This window comes from Lissotriton vulgaris, chromosome 8 (genome assembly GCF_964263255.1).
Source record: "Lissotriton vulgaris chromosome 8, aLisVul1.2, whole genome shotgun sequence".
Taxonomy (NCBI): Eukaryota; Metazoa; Chordata; class Amphibia; order Caudata; family Salamandridae; genus Lissotriton; species Lissotriton vulgaris.
In genome coordinates this window covers 28,829,915-28,848,824 of record NC_141696.1, presented here as the reverse complement: position 1 = coordinate 28,848,824, position 18,910 = coordinate 28,829,915, and the positions used below count along the sequence as shown (strand labels likewise).

The following is an 18,910-nucleotide window of genomic DNA, read 5'->3' as shown; positions in this document are numbered from 1 at the left end:
AGACGTTGTAAATATCTAACAATATTTAAGAGATTCATATCGAGATCAGGCATGTTAATTATTATATCTGTACACATTTTAACTGTGTAAAATGTGGGGGGTGGGGGGATTGGTTAAGAAACCTGGGGTTTTTAAATAGTGGCCCAATCGCGATCCAAAACAAGCCAAGGGGCGGGGGAGGCATTGGAAATTCCAAGGGCAGTGACATGGCTATGAGAAATAAAAGGGTTTGCGTTGTTTTTAGTGAGGGTTTTTTTTCTCCAGCAGCATGATAAACAGAAATACAGGTTTAGCTTCCCTCTCACTTGACTTTTGGCATTGCATCATGTTCAGTTGGAGATCAGGTCGGTAAAATAGCTATAAATATAGTCTTGCAGAAATGCCCCTGTGAGATGAAGTGCACGTAAGCCTTATTAACCTTCACTTCCGGGTGAGTGGAGGGAGAGCAGGAAACTACAGCTAGATGTAATTTACCGATTCAAAAATACAGAATTTTACCGATTCAGTATTTTTTAATCGGTAAATGCAATGTAGATAAAAAGTCGGTAAAATTTACTGGATCGTTAAGATTACCGATTTGGTAATTGCCATTCATTCCTATGGGTCTGGAGGCCCATAGGAATGAATGTCAATTACCGAATCGGTAAATACCGATTTAGTAAAATTGTGAAAGAGTCAAGGGTGGCAGGGTGGCACTTTGACACCATGTTGCACCCCTGAATAGTGCTGGTGTGCACATGTGGAACACATACATGCCCTAAGGGCATGTACGTCTGTCACATGGCACAGGTGTAAATTCACAGATTTGCATTTAAACAGGTATTCGTTATTTACCACCAACTAATAGTGCTTCCTACATCTCATTTACCGAATCGGAAAACGATGATTCGGTAAATACTGAATTGGTAAATACCGATTTATTTACCGAATCGGTAAATATACCACCTACATCTGAAAAGGTAATAGCCTTCCTACATCTGGCCCCACGTCTCTAAATAAAGTGTAGATGAGTTATTTACACATACGAAGGAAGAGGTGAGCCAAGGCCAGGGAAGTGAGCCAAGAGTGTTATCACTGGCAATAAAACAACAGCCCAGTGAGGGCACAGACCAACATTGGCTGGTAATCCGAACCTGCTGTGATACACCAGTGCAGAGGACTCACTAGGCGTCCTAGGGTCATGCATCAGGTCATTGGTGAAGTTAAACTTGCTTCATCCTCTTTATCAAAACTTAATTGGCAATTCATTGTGTCATATTGTAACCCTTTGCCCGCTCATGAAGACATGGTGCAATGCAAAAGCCTCTATTGCCATTGTATGCACAAGCCTTGCCAGTGTGCTAGCACAGGCTTCAGGCGCTCTCCTTCGCAGCAATGGCAGCCCAAGATGTGCCCTAGCACAACAAGCCTGTCCTACTACCATGAGATAGAGCAAGTCCATCTGGAAAGAACCAGAGAGGGTGATGGAGAGAGGGACATTGGCACAGGTGCTTTGGACTTCAGTGAGACTCCCTGGGAGTGAGTGCATCTTCTGAGGCCATCTGTGTGACACAGTAGCACTGCCTGGACTCAGCTAGGAACAGTCTCAGTGGAAACAAACAGTAGCTGCCGGTTGGTGATGTGGGGAGGGGGAGGGTCAGGGTGAGGGTTAGTAATCTATGGATTACGGAGGATTACAGGTAAGTAAACGTCTAAATATATAAAACGAATTTCGTTATGTGCCCTGCATCGCATTTGGGGATGTAGTGCGCGCAACCAAATTTGTTTTATTTATTTATATGTTTACTTACCTGTAATCCTCCATAATCCATAGATTACTATCCCCCACCCTGCCCCGTCCCCTCCCCACATCACCACCCAGCAGCTACTCCCACCACTGACCACTACTGGAAACAAACGCTGGCTGGAAGGAGTCCCAGGTTCCCTGGAGGTCCCACCCAGCTGAAGCCCCAGTGGAGGTAGAGATCTGGAAGAGGGAGGCAGATATTCACTGGAATTCACACCCAGCTGGAGGCACAGGCCTGCAGGATGGTGGTGCAGTGGCGTAACACAGGCCCCCGCTGCCCCCGGCGGTGCGGGGGGGCTAAGTTGCAGAGGGGGTACACTCGTTCGAGAGCTCCTAGTAGAATCCGGAGTGGGGGCCCCTCCATGCACCTTGCAGGGGGGCCCCCTCAAATTTTTCAATGCCACTTGGCTCAGCTGGGCAATATCTGGAGTTTTATTTCCAGCAGGCCCTAGTTTTTCACAAGTCCTTAACGACCATTTGCATATTTACATGCCTTTGTAAACTGGTTGGAGAGGCTTAGTTTTTGGTCCTGGATCCAGTACCCCCTGGATCCCCACTCTGCCTATTCCTTACATTTATATTTTACATTTACTGCTGTAGTGTGAGAATGCATTTCATGAAAAGGAATATAAAGTAGAGTTGCCAAAAGAAAAATGCCGGCTGTGTTTTGTTTAAAGAGCCTGCAAAGACCTCCTCTTGACACTAAATAGACTTATAAATAAAAAAAGTATGTATGCATTCGTTTTGTGACTTTTCTGTCTTTGTTCTCTTTAATTATCACAGATCATTGAGGCAGCCCTAGAACACAATTAAAAGTGTTTTTTATTTATATTTACTGTTCGAAGTACGCACAGATAGATGCTGAAAATATGGCTTTAGGTGGCAGCTTATTTTCGTACCGTCTGGGCCATCAAAATATTGAGCCGGCAACCCTAATCAAGTCAAGTCAAGTAAAAAATGTACTTTATTTGGTTTGTCACAAAAATAAAGCATACATGTACAAAAATTCAATTTAAATAGCAACAGGTTAAAAGTTCCTTTAGTTAAAATATGTTTTCGCATTCTTTAATTAAACACTTTATCCCAGACCTTATCTGTAGTCTGTTTCTATTTTTTGAAGCTGTCTCTGCAAAGTTCATGAATTTTACCCCGCGGCATATTAGGATGTTTGAACCTGCTCCCATCCAGCTGGTCACAGATTGCCTGCAGGTACGAATCTGTAGCATATTAAAGATTGGTTTCAGTAAATTTTTCCTCTTTTCTATGGAGGACTCACATGTGCACAGGAGGTGACACAAGGTCTCACTGTGATAATCACATAGTCTACATCTTCGTCCCTGGTGTGTGTCTTTCCATGACGGGATCAAGTCTTTGGAGCAATGGTCACCCAATCTGAGGGCCATAAATTTTGTTTTTAAAGATAGCCGGAAGTGCGCCATAAGGTAGGGTTGAGGTTTTAATCGTTTGTACGAGTTTAAAATGGTCCATGCATGTCGCCGCTTGGCAAAGTCTTTTTATCTTCTACCAAAGATAGGGCTTTTGCATTTAGTTTGCAAATCTTTTTAAAGGATGATTCTTCCGGTTGTCACCCACACAGTGCAGAGGGTTCATGTGCCTGCTACAAAGAATAAGTACCATGCAGATCACAGAAGTTAGTGAGTAATCTATGAGTAGCGCTATTAGACAGTTGAGGTGCATTGTTGGTGAGTGGCAGTGAAGAAATTCTTTGAGAAGGAGGACACGGGGGTGTGGCACCAAAAAAGACTGTTGCACCGTGTGTGACCAGGGTATAGGACCAGCCTGGCTGGGAGTGTCAGCCCCCCATCCGAAGTTCTGGTCTAGTGACTCCCCTGCTTCTGCCTATTATTATTATTTACATCTGTAGTGTGCTACTGTTACCAAAAGATGTCTTGGGGCGAATACCCATCTGCTGCCTGATGGCAAATGCGAAATACACAGAAGGAGAAGGAGAACCAGCCAAATGTGGTAACCTACAGAGCATAGAGAAAGGTTTATATATCTTCCTAAAGGATAATATATTCTTGGTGGAGCGAAGCAAAGGAGGATGCAAGTTCCATAACTGTGCGGATGGCACTAAAACAGTGAGACAGACAACTCATGCCTTCTTGAACTAGGGAACACGAAGCAGAGTGGCACAGGCCGAGAGGAGCATACAGGTCCAACTCATATGCTTGGTGAGGAATGATGAGAATGGACTGCAAGGGAGTGAGAGAATTCGATTGAAGAGGTCAGGGATGAGGAGAAATGTGAATTGCCGAAGAGAAGTGTGGACACGAAAGAAGTGAATGTGAGTGAAAGGTGAGGGCTTCTGTTAGAACAAAGGGGAGATGTCAAAGATGAATGGGGGGACTGGAGAGGTGTGAGATACAAATAGACAAACATTTTATGGAGAGACGAGGTGAATGAGAAGTGCTGAGGGGCATGGGAGGTAACGGGACCAGAGAGGCCATTAGATAAATGCCAGAGACTGTTAGAGATGAGGGCAGTGAAAAGACAGAATGGCAAGAGGTGATTAGAGGTAAAGTCAGAGGTTGAATGAGGAGAGTTCAGAAGTAGTAAAAAGGGTGAAAGAAAATATCCTGCAAAGTGAGAGAGGGATCCCGGGTTAGGAGAGGAGAGAGTGATGGAAGGGAGGGGGTGAGAGGAAATCAGCATGGGTAAACTGCTTAACTGTGCACAAAACCACCACGGTTTTAAGGGACCCCTGCTTTTCCCGGCCAGGGACAGGTGAGCTTCTATTGTGGCAGCACGTATTCCTGTGGAGTGGAAGGCCCTTCACAAAGGTTGACTAGAAATCTTTCTGATGTTAATTGCTGTATTTTGCTTATAAACTGGTACTGATGGGGTGAAATCTTTCATCAGTGTTACTGTGTGTACAAAATGACAAAATAAAGAAGCAATGCTATTCTAAAATGCGCAGCATCACATAACATCATTTACATTTACTTCGCACACAATTTAGTCAAGCCTGTCACATAATTTGGTCCTCACCTGCCTCATAATTCCAGTAGCCCTGCCTACAGGTTTAGAAATGTTTAGAAATGTTTGTCAGGAGGGGGTCCTTATGCCTCAAAATGTTGACAGGGGGGTCTCGAGATCCAAACGTTTTAAGACCTCTGCCCTAGAGTGTTGTGGGAGGAAGTACCTTGAATACAAAAAACATCATTCTTATATACTGTTGTTGCAGTGTAATTGCATGGGAAGGAAAACTGGAAGAAACAAGTTTAGGCACAGAAATAGCTGTAGGCAAAAAAGGGCAGATGGGTGATCAGGTGGTCAGCAGATGAGGAGGGGGAGTAAGAATGTTTATGGCGGCAATAAGGAGTCATTTGATAACATCTGAGACCAGGTGCACCGGCAGCTGCAGCCCCTCAACAAGTACATCAGATTGACCATGTCAGAGAGGTCTGCTAAGGTTGAGGGCACAGGCTGGGGGAAAAGGGACACAGCAGAGAACAAAATGAATACAACAGAATACAACAGAAACTAAATGGATGTGACAGTCAAAATGGCTGCCCTTATGCTAACATAAAATTTACACTTTTTCACAGCCTCAGGGACAGAAAAGGTTCCAACTATCTGGAGCTCACATGTGTACACAGAGTGAGTCCTAACCCTCAAGTGATGACTTTCCAGTCCTGGACCATTGGAAGTAGGGCTAAAGGTGCCCAGATAGCCAAAATCCGAAACTTGAGTGCCGCTTGTACAGTGAAGCACAGAGTGGCTTCTTCAAAAATGCTCCGTATTTCACTTGAATGCACTCTCTGGGCAGCACAACCTAGTGGCTGCCAGGGGGCAGCACATGCAATCTAATATGGTGCACTCTTCTTTGGAGCGCTGAGTGCACATTTGAAAGGTGCATTGCATATAATGGCCCTTGGTCACGCCGGACTGGGACAAAGTCACAAGTACAGGCTGACTGCGATGAGTGTGGGCTGGCTACAGGTTCCCACTTAGGTCCACTCAACAAGCAATTCATTGGTTCCGAGATGCATCTAGGCAGTGGTTGGAGGTGCTGCTGTGTCGTTCTTGAAGATCCCTTCGTCGGGGCTTGCAATGCTAAGTCTCAGCTTCCGGGATGAAGCACGAAGCTGATGATGCATGAGTTCCGATGAGATGTGAGGAGGCAAAGCAGAGTCCAGTGTCAGCATCTTAGCTGCTATCAATGAGAGAAGCGAAGATCTGGGCAGTAGATGTGACGCACCATTTCCTCTGCATCAGTTCCATGAATTGCCAGGGCAACACAAGTCTTTTGCATAATTAAAAATAAAGCAATTCCATTGTATATTTTTTTTAAACTAGAAATTTGATTTATTTAAATTACAGAAAACAAATGCAATAAATTGAACGTGCATACACAAATTAAAGCACGTACTAATATGCAAAAGAACACCCTACAACTTGATAAAAAAATCCATACTTCTGCATAGCACATATTAGCTATAATACATTTTAACTACATGTCTCCCATAGTTTTAAGAATTTCCCTTAAGAACCTGACCTTGGCACATTCTAATTTTGAAGTTTCTTCAGACCATCATTTTTGAAGGATTAATAATCTAGCTAATAAAATGATAATGAATAATGTATTTTTTATTAAAGGGTAATATTTAAATTGGGTGAATATCCGAAGACCACTGTCTGAGCATGTAATTGATATTCTAATTCTAATGTATGAAGGAAGAACTGATCAATCTCAGCCTAGAATTCTCTTAACCGTGAACAACTCCATAGAACATGGGTCCAATCCCCCCTACGCTTCCATTGAGCATCTAAAATAATTTGCAGATATTTAAGGGTAAATTTTATGTAAGAAAATCTCATGGGCATATTAGCAACGTTTAGCGATATTTATCGTTAACGATGCTAAGCAACAAATATTTTAACGCTAAGCATCACCGGAAATTATCGCAGAGGTAACTTGCAATTAGCAAGGTTTATCTCAGAAGTGATAAAAATCCTCGCGCTAACTGCCAATTGAGAGATTATCGCTGGAAAACCAACGATAATCTCTCAAAGTTTGGCGTTAGCTTGATAATAGGGGCTCACAAACTTAGCCATGATATCCACCTTCCATAGGATATCATTGCTAAGTCAGGAAAATGGCAGGTGTAAAAAAAGCAGTGCTAACCGCGGTTAGCGCTGCTTTTTTTATCACTAACAGGGTTAGCGAAATCCTTGATAATAGGAGAAATGTCGCTTAACAACATTTCTCCTATTATTTTTCTCAGGAACGCCCCCTTTGCATCTCATTAGAGATGCAAGTGGAAGTGTAGAGAAAAAGGGTGCTAACATGGAAATTTGCGTGTTAGCACCCTCTTGCTGATAGGGAGATAATTTTATCTCTTCTTTCTTGGCTTTTAATGCCAAAAAAGCGGAGATAAATCCCTTGAGAATATGCCCCTGAGTTCTGTAAAGTAACTATTTCGTATAAAATTGCATGCGCCATAGGTGTGACCCCTTAAATACATGGCAAAATTGATTGAATTTATATCATCGAAAGTTAGAGCAGAAATCAAAAGATTTTCTTTAGCCTGCCATTTATTACGTGCTTTCTCATGGACCTTAACTTCCTTGTTTATTCATAAAGAGGAATCTCACCAACTAATAGATCTGCGAGTACTAGATTCTATCAGGTCCAAGTTGCCAATATACCTCTGGGGTCCATACCCGTAACCAATATCTGATCTTAATTAAGGACCATTGCATTGGTGCTTTAAAAACGTAATTCTAGGCTCAATGTCCCTCCAACTTTTCCATTATTCTGCTTCTAGAAATTCCCATACCTTATGATACACATTGCTCGCCCATGTATTTTTTTCTAAAAGTGCTTGATCTCCAATGCATATATCCATTAAAAAGGTTACTCCATTATTAGGAGGGATGTCATGCTGCTCAAAATTTTTCTGTTTCTGCTTAATGGTTCACTCCAGCGTCTTATATCTCACCTTATTGGCGCTATCGTGAGGTGCAAAAAATCAACAATTTCATAATCCTGAAAAAACAATTCTAAAAAAACATTGTCAAACTGGGTGACACCTGGGGACTTAAAATATCTGTATGTAGTATGTGCAAAATTACTATTCTTTCAGGTCAGGAAGGGCCAGCCCTCCTTATTTGACTGGCCTGCAAATTATATCCATTGCTAATCTAGGCATTTTATAAGCCCATAAAAATACCAAAAAATACCCTGCTTCTCTTTAAAAAATGTAGGGGCATAGTAGCAAGGGCAATATCGCCGCTTTAGCGGACTTTTTCCTGCTACAGCAGTGATATTTTTATCGCTCTATCAGCAAGCGGTCGCAAACAGCAGTTAGCGACAGATGTAGGCGATAGCGACCGGTTTGGGGCCCGCTTTGCATGTCAGCGATAATTATTGCTAATGATATGCAAAGTGGGCGTTCCCAAACTGTTAGCGACTTAAAGCAGTCACTAACACAGCTATCGCCTCTTAGCAACGCAGGCTTAGCGATAATAAAAAGACACGTTAAGCGCGATTATCGCTAAAATTTAACACCTGCTGATAGGATGACTTACCTGTGTATTCAATGGGAGGTGGATTGTCAGATTAAGCCGCCATTGGCGTTAATGCGTGACTATCATTGGGTTTCCAGCGATATTCACGCATTTCGCCGCTATCGCTGGATATTTTACCAAAAAGGAGAAAAACTTTGCTAATAGCATGTTTTCTCTGCTAACATGTCCAGTGATAGGCAGCGATATAAAAAACACGGCAAGCGCGTTTTGCTATAAATATCGCAATTCCTTGCTAAAATGACGCGTAATCTGTACAAAAGGGCGTGATGATGGACGGAGCATCTGAATCAAACACTCACACCCAGTCAAAAGATCTGGGTTTAATCCATCACCGTTCTTTAGCTCACTCTGCCACCCCAGTTCAGACATGGCTATATGCAAATCAGTCTGACCCTGTGCCTCATGGGAACAGTCCAGCCCGAACTGCCAAGCCATGTCTTCCCTGGACCGGAAACAAGCTTCCAAGGACGGTTTCTGGCATTCCAGCCGTCTTCAGCCCGGCTTGATTGAATCCAGTGGCAAAGTGAGCAAGGGACTCACGTCTGAGCATACCCAGCCACACTTATGGCGGCCAAAAGCAGTACAAAAGGGCGTGATGATGGACGGAGCATCTGAATCAATCAATCACTCACACCCAGTCAAATGATCTGGGTTTAATCCATCACCATTCTTTAGCCCACTCTGCCACCCCAGTTCAGACATGGCTATATGCAAATCAGTCTGACCCTGTGCCTCATGGGAACAGTCCAGCCCGAACTGCCAAGCCATGTCTTCCCTTGACCGGAAACAAGTATAATCTGTACAGCATTAGGAATGGCAGCAAACAGAAAATTACACAAACGTAGAAAAAACTTTCAAATTAAAGCAACACAACCCATTATTGAAAAAGGTAAATTCATCCATTTTGCAAACAACCTCATAACATTACCTATTAGGGAAACATAATTCAACTAATAGAAATCATTAACATTTTCAGAGACATATATCCCTAAGTATATCTTGGGCCCTGAACTAACTGCAGAATGGAGTTCAGTTAATGAAGTGTTTAGTGCGCTATTGCATAGTAAAATCTCTGTTTTTAAAGTATTCATCTCATAACCTCCCAATGATTCATATTCATGAAAAATGTCAAACACCCTCTTTTGGTTGGCTAAATCCAGTTTAAGAAACAATGCTATTTCATCAGCATATAATTTAATAATAATCGTCCCTTACAGTGGTGGTATTTTTTCTGCATTATTAGCAATAGTTAGTGGCTCTAACCCCAAACTCATCAAGCATAGTAAAAAGTACTTCTCAAAACACTAAATGTAAAGCCTTTTGAGCACATAATAGCATAACCTGCACAGGAATTGTATTTTATAAAAAAAAAATCCAAGGCTTCAATCAGAAAATTTGTATTTAAAAATAATTGCTTCACTGGTACAAAAAGGTAAAGGTACCTTCAAGGGATTTTGATTATAGAATGTAAATAGTTTAGTGATTTAATCTGAGACCCACATAAATGATAGTCAGAAAGTACATTCAACAATTTTTAGTTAGAGAATCAATTTTGATTAAGTCACATTAAGTGATCCAAATGTAGAAAACAGAAGAACACGGGTGTATGTAAAAATTATATTTTATATGTATTCTTAGTCATATAAAGGGTACTTTTTGAAGCAGACGGATTTCATTATATGGTTCCTGACTAAAGAGGCGATACGAGTGCGGATTGATTTTTTAAGAAACGTGACAGATGTACGTTTTAGCGCTGCAGGCATTAATTTGATGAGAAGAAGTGGACTACCAATACGATCTAATTATTTAAGAATCCATCCTCGTGACTCAATCATTCGGGAGGACAATCGTGCATATTTATCCATCAGTATTGCCTGGTATTTTGCTCAAAGGATCTCCTTGGACATCTGTCTCTTTGATTGGACAATTATCTGCTACATACTATACAGGGGTCATCTTGTATATCCTCTCTGTCCTGAAGATGGTCTCGGCAATTTATTTATAGAGACCAAAACGTCGAACTACGCTTTTTCTTCTTAGATTATAACCATCAAATTCTGTATATAGAAAGATAGCGTTTACAACGTTTACAATGAAGTTGTTTAATTTCTGATATATGCACTTCTTGTATTTCTGTTGATATACTTCCAGTACCAAACACATCCTCCCTTTGAATGGTATGAAATTACCTTCCCAATTTTCTTGCAGCTCAAAGTGCAACATGCATAATAAAGTGTCTAATTCTTCTAGGAAGAAAATGGATTGATACCACTTTAATATAGAGACAGGTGACTGAGTGTATTGCTGTAAATAAAAGGGACCCCATTGGATGACACCTAGGTTGGCAAGCAGAACAGCATATAACCAAAAACACATGCATGAAAAAGAGCCTGTTCCATTGTAGAATAAAGTGCATTGTTACCAAAATGATTAGATATAAAGTGACTAAGTGTATTGGAGTCGCCATAAAAAGCTCCTTTGGATATCGACAAACAAACAAGAATACATCACATAACACATTTTGAATTTGAAATTTGAAATCTGCCTGAACCATTCCCTTTAGTTAGTAATAAAACATATATCATGTTGCAATTTTCTCAATTATACACTGCTGTTGTTATCTATACTCTACAATCTTCCCATTATCACTTAAATACTGCTGATGTCATCTGCAGCCTCCCATCTTCCCATGCTCACTTAGAAACTTCTTTTGTCATCTGCACCCTCCAATCTTTCCATGCTCACTCAGAGACTTCTGTTGTCATCTGTACCCTTCCTTTTTTGCATGCTCACTTAGGCACCGCTATCGTCATCTGCATCCTCCCATCCTCCAAGTAGTCAGTCACATCTGTTGGCATCGGCACCCTCCCATCTTCCCATGCTGACACACATCTGTTGCCATCTGTACCCTCCTATTTTCCCATGTTCACTTAGACACTGCTATCGTCATCTGCACCTCCCATCTTTCCATGTTCAGGTACATCTTTTGGCATTTGAACTCTCCCATCTTCCCATGCTCACTAGACACTTCGGTTGCCATCTACATCCTCCCATCGTCCCATGCTCACTTAGATATGTCTGTTGTCATCTGCACCCTCCCATCTTCCTATTCTCACTTAGACACTGTTGCTGTCACCTGCATCATCCCATCTTCCCTTGCTCACTTAGACACTGCCATTGTCATATGCACCCTCTTGTCATGTAGTTCCTACAAATCTATATAGGAGCTGCACATTTAAACAAAATAAACTGGGGGAGTGGTGTCAGATTGATTTCAGACTCCCCCATCATCAGATATGTTTGCCTGTATACCAGCTAGCTCACCGTGCCACTATGGACCCTCTTTACCAAGGAGAGAATAGTTTTTGGCAACTATCAAACATGACAACTCTGACCCCTAAGGGATCATGGAAACAGTACAGTACTTTTTGCTCAGTCACTTGTGCTCACTTTGTCTCAAAGAGACACACAAACTAAACAATGGGGATGTTTTCAATAAGCGGTTATTGAACAAGTGTCATTCTAGTGTAAAAAATGTGTGCTGCAAAAACCATAAGACAAAAACAGATATAAACCATTATAAGCACCAACAGAGTAAATGGATGGCAGATTTCTACCATAGTACTAAAACTATAGCTATATGTCACTATATAGATACATGACAGGAACAATAAGTACTCCTACGATGCAACCCTAACTAGATGTACCTAAATGCACTTAGCATGTATATAGGTGTTAAACGAAGAATCAACCAAGGACAGAACCAACCCCATTACCTGGTGTGAGAGAATGTAGGACCCCATCTTGGTTTCAAGATGGACACCACGCGAGGGATGTTAGACCTCTGCGTCTCACGTCAGTGTGTTTCCATGGAAGTCTTTCTTCTCTTATCGCCCCAGCAAAGATATGGTGTTTGTATGCACTCAAGGGATCTACCTTGCTGTGTCATGTCGGCCAAGGATGACGATGGTGATGAACCTAATACACAATTATTATGCAGAAGATGGTAATCCTGCTGTCATTCTGAGAATCCTCATGCATAATAAATGAGGCTAGTTTGTGGGGGAAAACACACAACATATATGCAGCACCTAACTAGGTAAAAGGTCAGCACAATCTGTTATGTAGTACAATGGCAAGGTAAATGTAGGTAAAAGGTTTAGGTGCTTATATTGGGGTACATTGCAAATCATAACACTCTCATCCTCCCATGCTCACTCAGAGACTTCCGTTGTCATCTGCACACTTCCATGTTCCCATTCTCACATAGATACAGCTGTCGTCATCTGCACTTCCTATCTTCCCATGCTCTGACAAACCTGTTGGCATCTACATCCTCCGATCTTGCCATGCCCTGACACTTCTGTTGGCATCTGCACCCCTCCCATCTTCCATTGTTCCCTCGGAGCCTTCTGCTGTTATCTCCACCCTCCAATCTTCCTATGTTCACTCAGATACTTCTGTTGTTATCTGCACCCTTCAGATTCCCACACTTGTTTAGACACTGCTATTTTCAACTTCACCCTCCCATCTTCCCATGAACCCTTAGACACTGCTGATGTCCCGTCTTCCCATAATCATTTAGATATATTTGTTGTCATCTACACCCCCCTATCTTCCAATCCTCGCTTTGACACTGTTGATGTCATCTGCACCATCCCATCTTCCCATACTCACTTGGACAATTCTGTTGTCTTCTGCACCATCCCATCTTCCCTTTCTTACTTAGACACTTCTGTTGTCATATGCAGCCTCCCATCTCCCTATTCTCACTGAATCCTTTCTTTTGTCATCTGCAGCCTCCCATCTTCTCATTTTCACTTAATCACATCTGTTCTCATCGGCCCCCTTCCATCATCCTATGCTCAGACACATTAGCTGTCCTCTGTACTTTCCCATTATCCCATATCCCATAACTTAGACACTTCTGTTGCCATCTTCACCTTCACATCTTCTGACTTGCACCCTTCCATATTCCCAAGCTCGCTTACACACTTCTGTTGGCATCTGCCCCCTCCCATCTTCCATTGTTCACTCAGAGCCTTCTGCTGCCATCTCCACCCTCCCATCTCCCTATGTTCACTCAGATACTTCTGTTGTCATCTGTACCCTTCAGCTTCCCACACTTGTTTTGACATTGCTATTTTCAACTTCACCCTCTCATCTTCCCATGATCACTTAGACACTGCTGAACCCTCTAAACCCTCCCATTTCCCATGTTCACTCAGAGACCTCTGTTGTTATCTGCACCCTCCCATCGTCCCATGATCACTTAGACACTGCTGATGTCCCATCTTCCCATAATCATTTAGATATGTCTGTTACACCCTCCTATCTTCCTGTCCTAGTTAGACATTGCTGATGCCATCTGCACCATCCAATCTTCCCATGCTCCCTTGGTCAATTCTATTGTCATGTCCACCATGACAACTTCCCATGCTCACTTGGACAATTTTGTTGCCATCTTCACCCTCACATCTTCTGATGTGCACCCTCCCATAGTCCCATGCTCACTTACACACTTCAGTTGTCAGTGGCACCCTCCCATTTTCCCATGCTCACTTGGGCATGTCTGTTGCATCAGTATGATAAAGTGCTGGGATATCTTCAGCGCCTAGGTTTTTTTGTGTTAATTCTGCACACAGTGCCTCAAGATGATGACCTTGTTCTTCAGAACAGGGCAGTTAATTTAGCACCCTTGAGGGTCAGTGCCAGACTAGCCCCTCACTCGGGGGTACCCTAGGAGTATACCATAGGTTTGTCGCTTTCACTTTCAGGGTGGCCAGCACCGCACAGCACTGAGTCAGCAGTGCCCTGGGGATGCTGTCTGAGGTTGCAGGCATGTATTTGGAAGCATGGGGAAAACGCCTGTCCTTGCTTTTGCCAGGCACACTTTCAAATGTGCCATGACTGGAATGAACATGAGGACACCCGAGGCTGCTTGGGCATGCTTCGTAAGTGCAGTGGATTCTCTGAGCTGGGGCTTGTCCACAGCTTCCATCACATGCAGTCTGTGAGTCTCTAGTAGACAGACCCCTGCACCAAGGTCAGCAGCTTGTAGCATCTTCCATTGTTCTGCTCCCCTTCAGTATTCTCTCGCTGCTTCACTTGCTCAACGATTCAGAAAAGGGGGTGGTGATGAACCAAACTACCAAGCCAATTCTTCACCAGAAAGGAGACAAGCTACCGGGGACCGGTTTCTGGCATATCAGCCGTCGTCGGCCCAGTGTAAGAATTGGCTTGGTAGTTTGGTTTGCCCTGTTCCCATCATGCACTGGGACAGGAACAGACTAATTTGCATATAGCCAGGTTCTGAGCTGGGATGGTGCAGTGAGCTAAAAACACAGCTTCACGAATACGCTGTTGCTGCCGACGTCGTCAACGCTGTTTCTTCGTATCTTCTAGCTCACAAATCGTGACTTTCCACCAGCTGCCCCTGAAGTCATATTCACTATAGAAATCTGAATCTCTTCTGCTGCATGGTTGTAATTTTGGCATAAGCATTGTTGTTGCCCTGAAAGCTCCTGACCTAATAACTGGCAGAGTTGCGTTGTTTTTTCGATTCATCTCACCTAACATCACTAACCCTCAAGGGAAGTGTATGTATCATAACTTCAATTTTCTCTTAGGGTCATCTATTATAGTGCACAAAGCATATGTCCTGATGATGGTCTTATGAAACAATCTCCTGAAGACCGAAACGTCGACTGCTGAGTCTAATTCTGCTAGCTATTCATCAACCACCACTGATTTTCATGCTCGTTTTGATCTGAAATCATTGTGTTACTACTTGTTTGCACTTTAGACCTATTTTGTGATGTATCATAGGAGTATATAGGAGACTCCTTTTATATCTCAAATGCATTTTTCTGTACCCTATTTTTATCATTGATTTAATTTCTCTGTCGTAAAGTAAATAACAATCTTTTGACTCAAAAAACCTGGTTATTGTATTCTTTTCATATTTTTCATTTTGTTAGTGTGGTAACATTATTGATTTGGCGTAGAGAAATTATATTCAGCAACTAACTGGTTGTAGTGTGGGTGCCCAATCAACCAGAGCCCCATACTTGCTGATACTGAGAACTTCAAATAAAACCCCTTGCTGGCCCAATGTTCTTGAACGTACTAATTGCCCAAGCCCGAAAGAGTATATTGGGTTGCTCACCCTCCCTTCAAACACTTGGTATTGATCAGGAAGGGATACAAAGGGATGCTCTCCTTCGGAAGGACCCTTCAGACCCTCCCACCTGTCAATACATCCACAAATTGCATTCTGAAAATATTAATCAGCAATCTTTGGTATCAGAAAGGAGCTTATCGAATTTATGAGAGGAGGCCTGTCTCCTCTCTCCCCACTTTAGATGTGTGGCTTCCTCCTTTCAGTCTAAAGAATGCCAGCAATACACTTCCACTGTCTGGGAATTCAATCTCACCTCCATCTTGTGTAGAGGCCAAGGGCAGAGGCTTCCAAAGTGAAACCCACTATCCTGTGTCACTCTGCTTTACTCAGACACTCATGCAATGCATACCAAATGTCAAAAGCATACATGCACACATCCAGGTGAACAGGATCAAGGCGCTTGGATTCCAGGTTCACCAGCAGCGGTAGAACTATGGTCGAGGGGGCCAATGGTCTTCAATTCCCATGTCACAGGTAAAAAGGTAGTCTCATACTATAATCAATACAAAAAACACAGTATGCTGCAACCACCACGCCACATGTGTGAACCTGTGACAGTGTCCCCCTGTAATTGCTGAGGGCCCACTTGGTGCACCCCGCTAGCACCAGGTCAGGTCCAGCACCGGTTTTAAGATATGGGCAGGCCAAGAGGCAGATTTACGACTTCTGGCCCATCCCTGCTAATCAGCAGAGATGCACCAGAAGAGTTGCGGCGCATCTGCCCACCCGTGCGCCACCACTGATGCTCCGCATTTACAATGCGGCGCACCGTGGTGCTTGGATGGGTAGATGCGTGACGCATCCCCGGTGGAAATTCGGCTCATTGCTGGAGTTGCATTGCAAGCGCGACGCAGTTCCAGCAAGGCTCGGGGGTGCCCCATCTGTACAATGCTGCCTCAATCCTTGCGCCTGCTTCAAGCAGGCACAGGGTTTTGACGCAGCATGGCCGTAAAAGTGCCTGAGTGAAATCTTGTAGATTTCACTCAGCCACTTTTAGGAGGCGTGCTTGCACCAGAACACCCCCTCCCCCCTGCGCCAGAACGCCCACATTTGGGGCAGGGCTTTACAACGTGACGCGTCTCCCAGATGCATCACGTTGTAAATACCTCGCACCATGGCGCTGGCTTTGCGCCGCCGCTGCGTCACAAAAGTGACACAACAGCGGCGTTAAAGAGGCGCATGGGGCTTCTAAATCTGCCCCTAAGACTTTTTCCCACATGCTAGAGTAGAGTGAGGCTGGATCCATAATATGATAACCAGGATATCATAACACAGGGGATATTCCCACGTGAGAACGCAGCATCCCGTACACTATTGCACAACAGATATTTTTTTTCTTATATTTAAATACACATGTTTATTATTAGAAAGGCTTCTATTCCTCTGAAAGGGAAAATGGAAAATTGCTAAATTGCAATACTTGCAAATGATAGGGTTCAAATGACAGTTTTCATCATTTCCCAGTAGTGCTGGAAGTCAGCTGGGGATGCTCACAAGACTTCTTTAAAAGTGACCACCTTGTGTTTCTCATCAACAAAGGGTGCAATACACATCAGGGCAGTGCAATGTTCACGCCGAAACAAACGTCTGCCACACATTGTTACTTTACTACTTCATTGCGAATAGTGGAGAAAGGAAGACAGTTTGTGTGAAGAAAACCTTCTGTTTTACACTGTCTGTTGAAGACTTGTGCATGCCTGTTCCCTGTCCACATTTCCACAGAGATACCTGCCATTGGTTAGTTCAATGGAATTGTTTATTTATTTGCTGGTACTTCTTTCTCTAGTTTGCAACAGAAGTGGTGCTTTGCCAGCATCCTGCAAGCTTCAAGCCTGGAAGCAGAACTCCTATCACCAGGAAGGAGACATGACACTAGGGGGAGTGTTTGTTGTTCACTCTGGTTACACTTCCCCTGAACTTACATTCAAAGAAGAACCACAGCCAATATCCTGTGAAGGGTAAGAACAGCTTGTTACAGTATGTGTAAAAGTGGCACAGTTGATAAGCTGTGAGGGGTGAGAACAGTTTATTACAGTATGTATAGAAGTGTCACAGCTGATATCCTGTGAGGGGTAAGAACAGTTTATTACAGTATGTATCGAAGTGTTACAGCTGATATCCTGTGAGGGGTAAGAACAGTTTATTACAGTATGTATAGAAGTGTCACAGCTGATATCCAGTGAGGGGTAAGAACAGTTAATTACAGTATGTATAGACGTGTTACAGCTGATATCCTGTGAGGGGTAAGAACAGTTTATTACAGTATGTATAGAAGTGTCACAGCTGATATCCAGTGAGGGGTAAGAACAGTTAATTACAGTATGTATAGACGTGTTACTGCTGATATCCTGTGAGGGGTAAGAACAGTTAATTACAGTATGTATAGAAGTGTCACAGCTGAAATCCAGTGAGGGGTAAGAACAGTTAATTACAGTATGTATAGACGTGTTACAGCTGATATCCTGTGAGGGGTAAGAACTGTTTATTACAGTATGTATAGACGTGTTACAGCTGATATCCTGTGAGGGGTAAGAACAGTTAATTACAGTATGTATAGAAGTGTCACAACTGATTTCCTGTGAGGGGTAAGAACAGTTTATTACAGTATGTATAGAAGTGTCACAGCTGATATCCTTGGAAGAGTGAGAACAGTTTATTACAGTATGTATAGACGTGTTACAGCTGATATCCTGTGAGGGGTAAGAACAGTTAATTACAGTATGTATAGAAGTGTCACAGCTGATATCCTGTGAAGGGTAAGAACAGAGTGTTACAGTATGTGTAAAAGTGGCACTGTTGATAAGCTGTGAGGGTTAAGAACAGTTTATTACAGTATGTATAGAAGTGGTACAGCTGATATCATGTGAGGGGTGAGAACAGCTTATTACAGTAGGTGTAGAAGTGGCAATTCTTATAAACCGTGAGGGGTAAGAACAGGTTATTACAGCATCTATAGTGTTACAGCTGAGACCCTGTGAAATTTATTTCAGTATGTATGAAAGTGTCACAGCTGAGACCATATGACTGTACGACTAGTTTATTACAGTATGTATAGAAGTGTCACAGCTGATATCCTGTGAGGGTAAGAACAGTTTATTACAGTATGTATAGAGGTGTCACAGCTGATATGATGTGAGGGGTGAGAACAGCTTATTACAGTAGGTGTAGAAGTGGCAATGCTAATAAGCTGTGAGGGGTAAGAAGAGGTTATTACAGCGTCTATAGTGTTACAGCTGAGACCCTGTGAAATTGATTTCAGTATGTATGAAAGTGTCACAGCTGAGACCATATGACTGTACGACTAGTTTATGACAGTATGTATAGAAGTGACACAGGCATATTCTGTAAAGGGTAAGAACTTTTATTACAGTTTGTAGAGAATT

The 18,910-nt window shown here is 42.8% G+C and overlaps 1 protein-coding gene across 1 annotated transcript in view; it reads left to right on the top strand.

Moving 5' to 3' along the window:
- The first annotated feature begins 12,304 nt into the window (after positions 1-12,304).
- Positions 12,305-18,910, top strand: part of LOC147693288 (vomeronasal type-2 receptor 26-like) — a 68,310-nt gene continuing 61,704 nt past the window's right edge. The window contains exons 1-2 of the mRNA XM_086935897.1: positions 12,305-12,350; positions 17,314-17,485. Of these exons, the coding sequence (XP_086792023.1) occupies positions 12,305-12,350; positions 17,314-17,485 (218 nt within the window). The remainder of the gene's footprint in view (positions 12,351-17,313; positions 17,486-18,910) is intronic.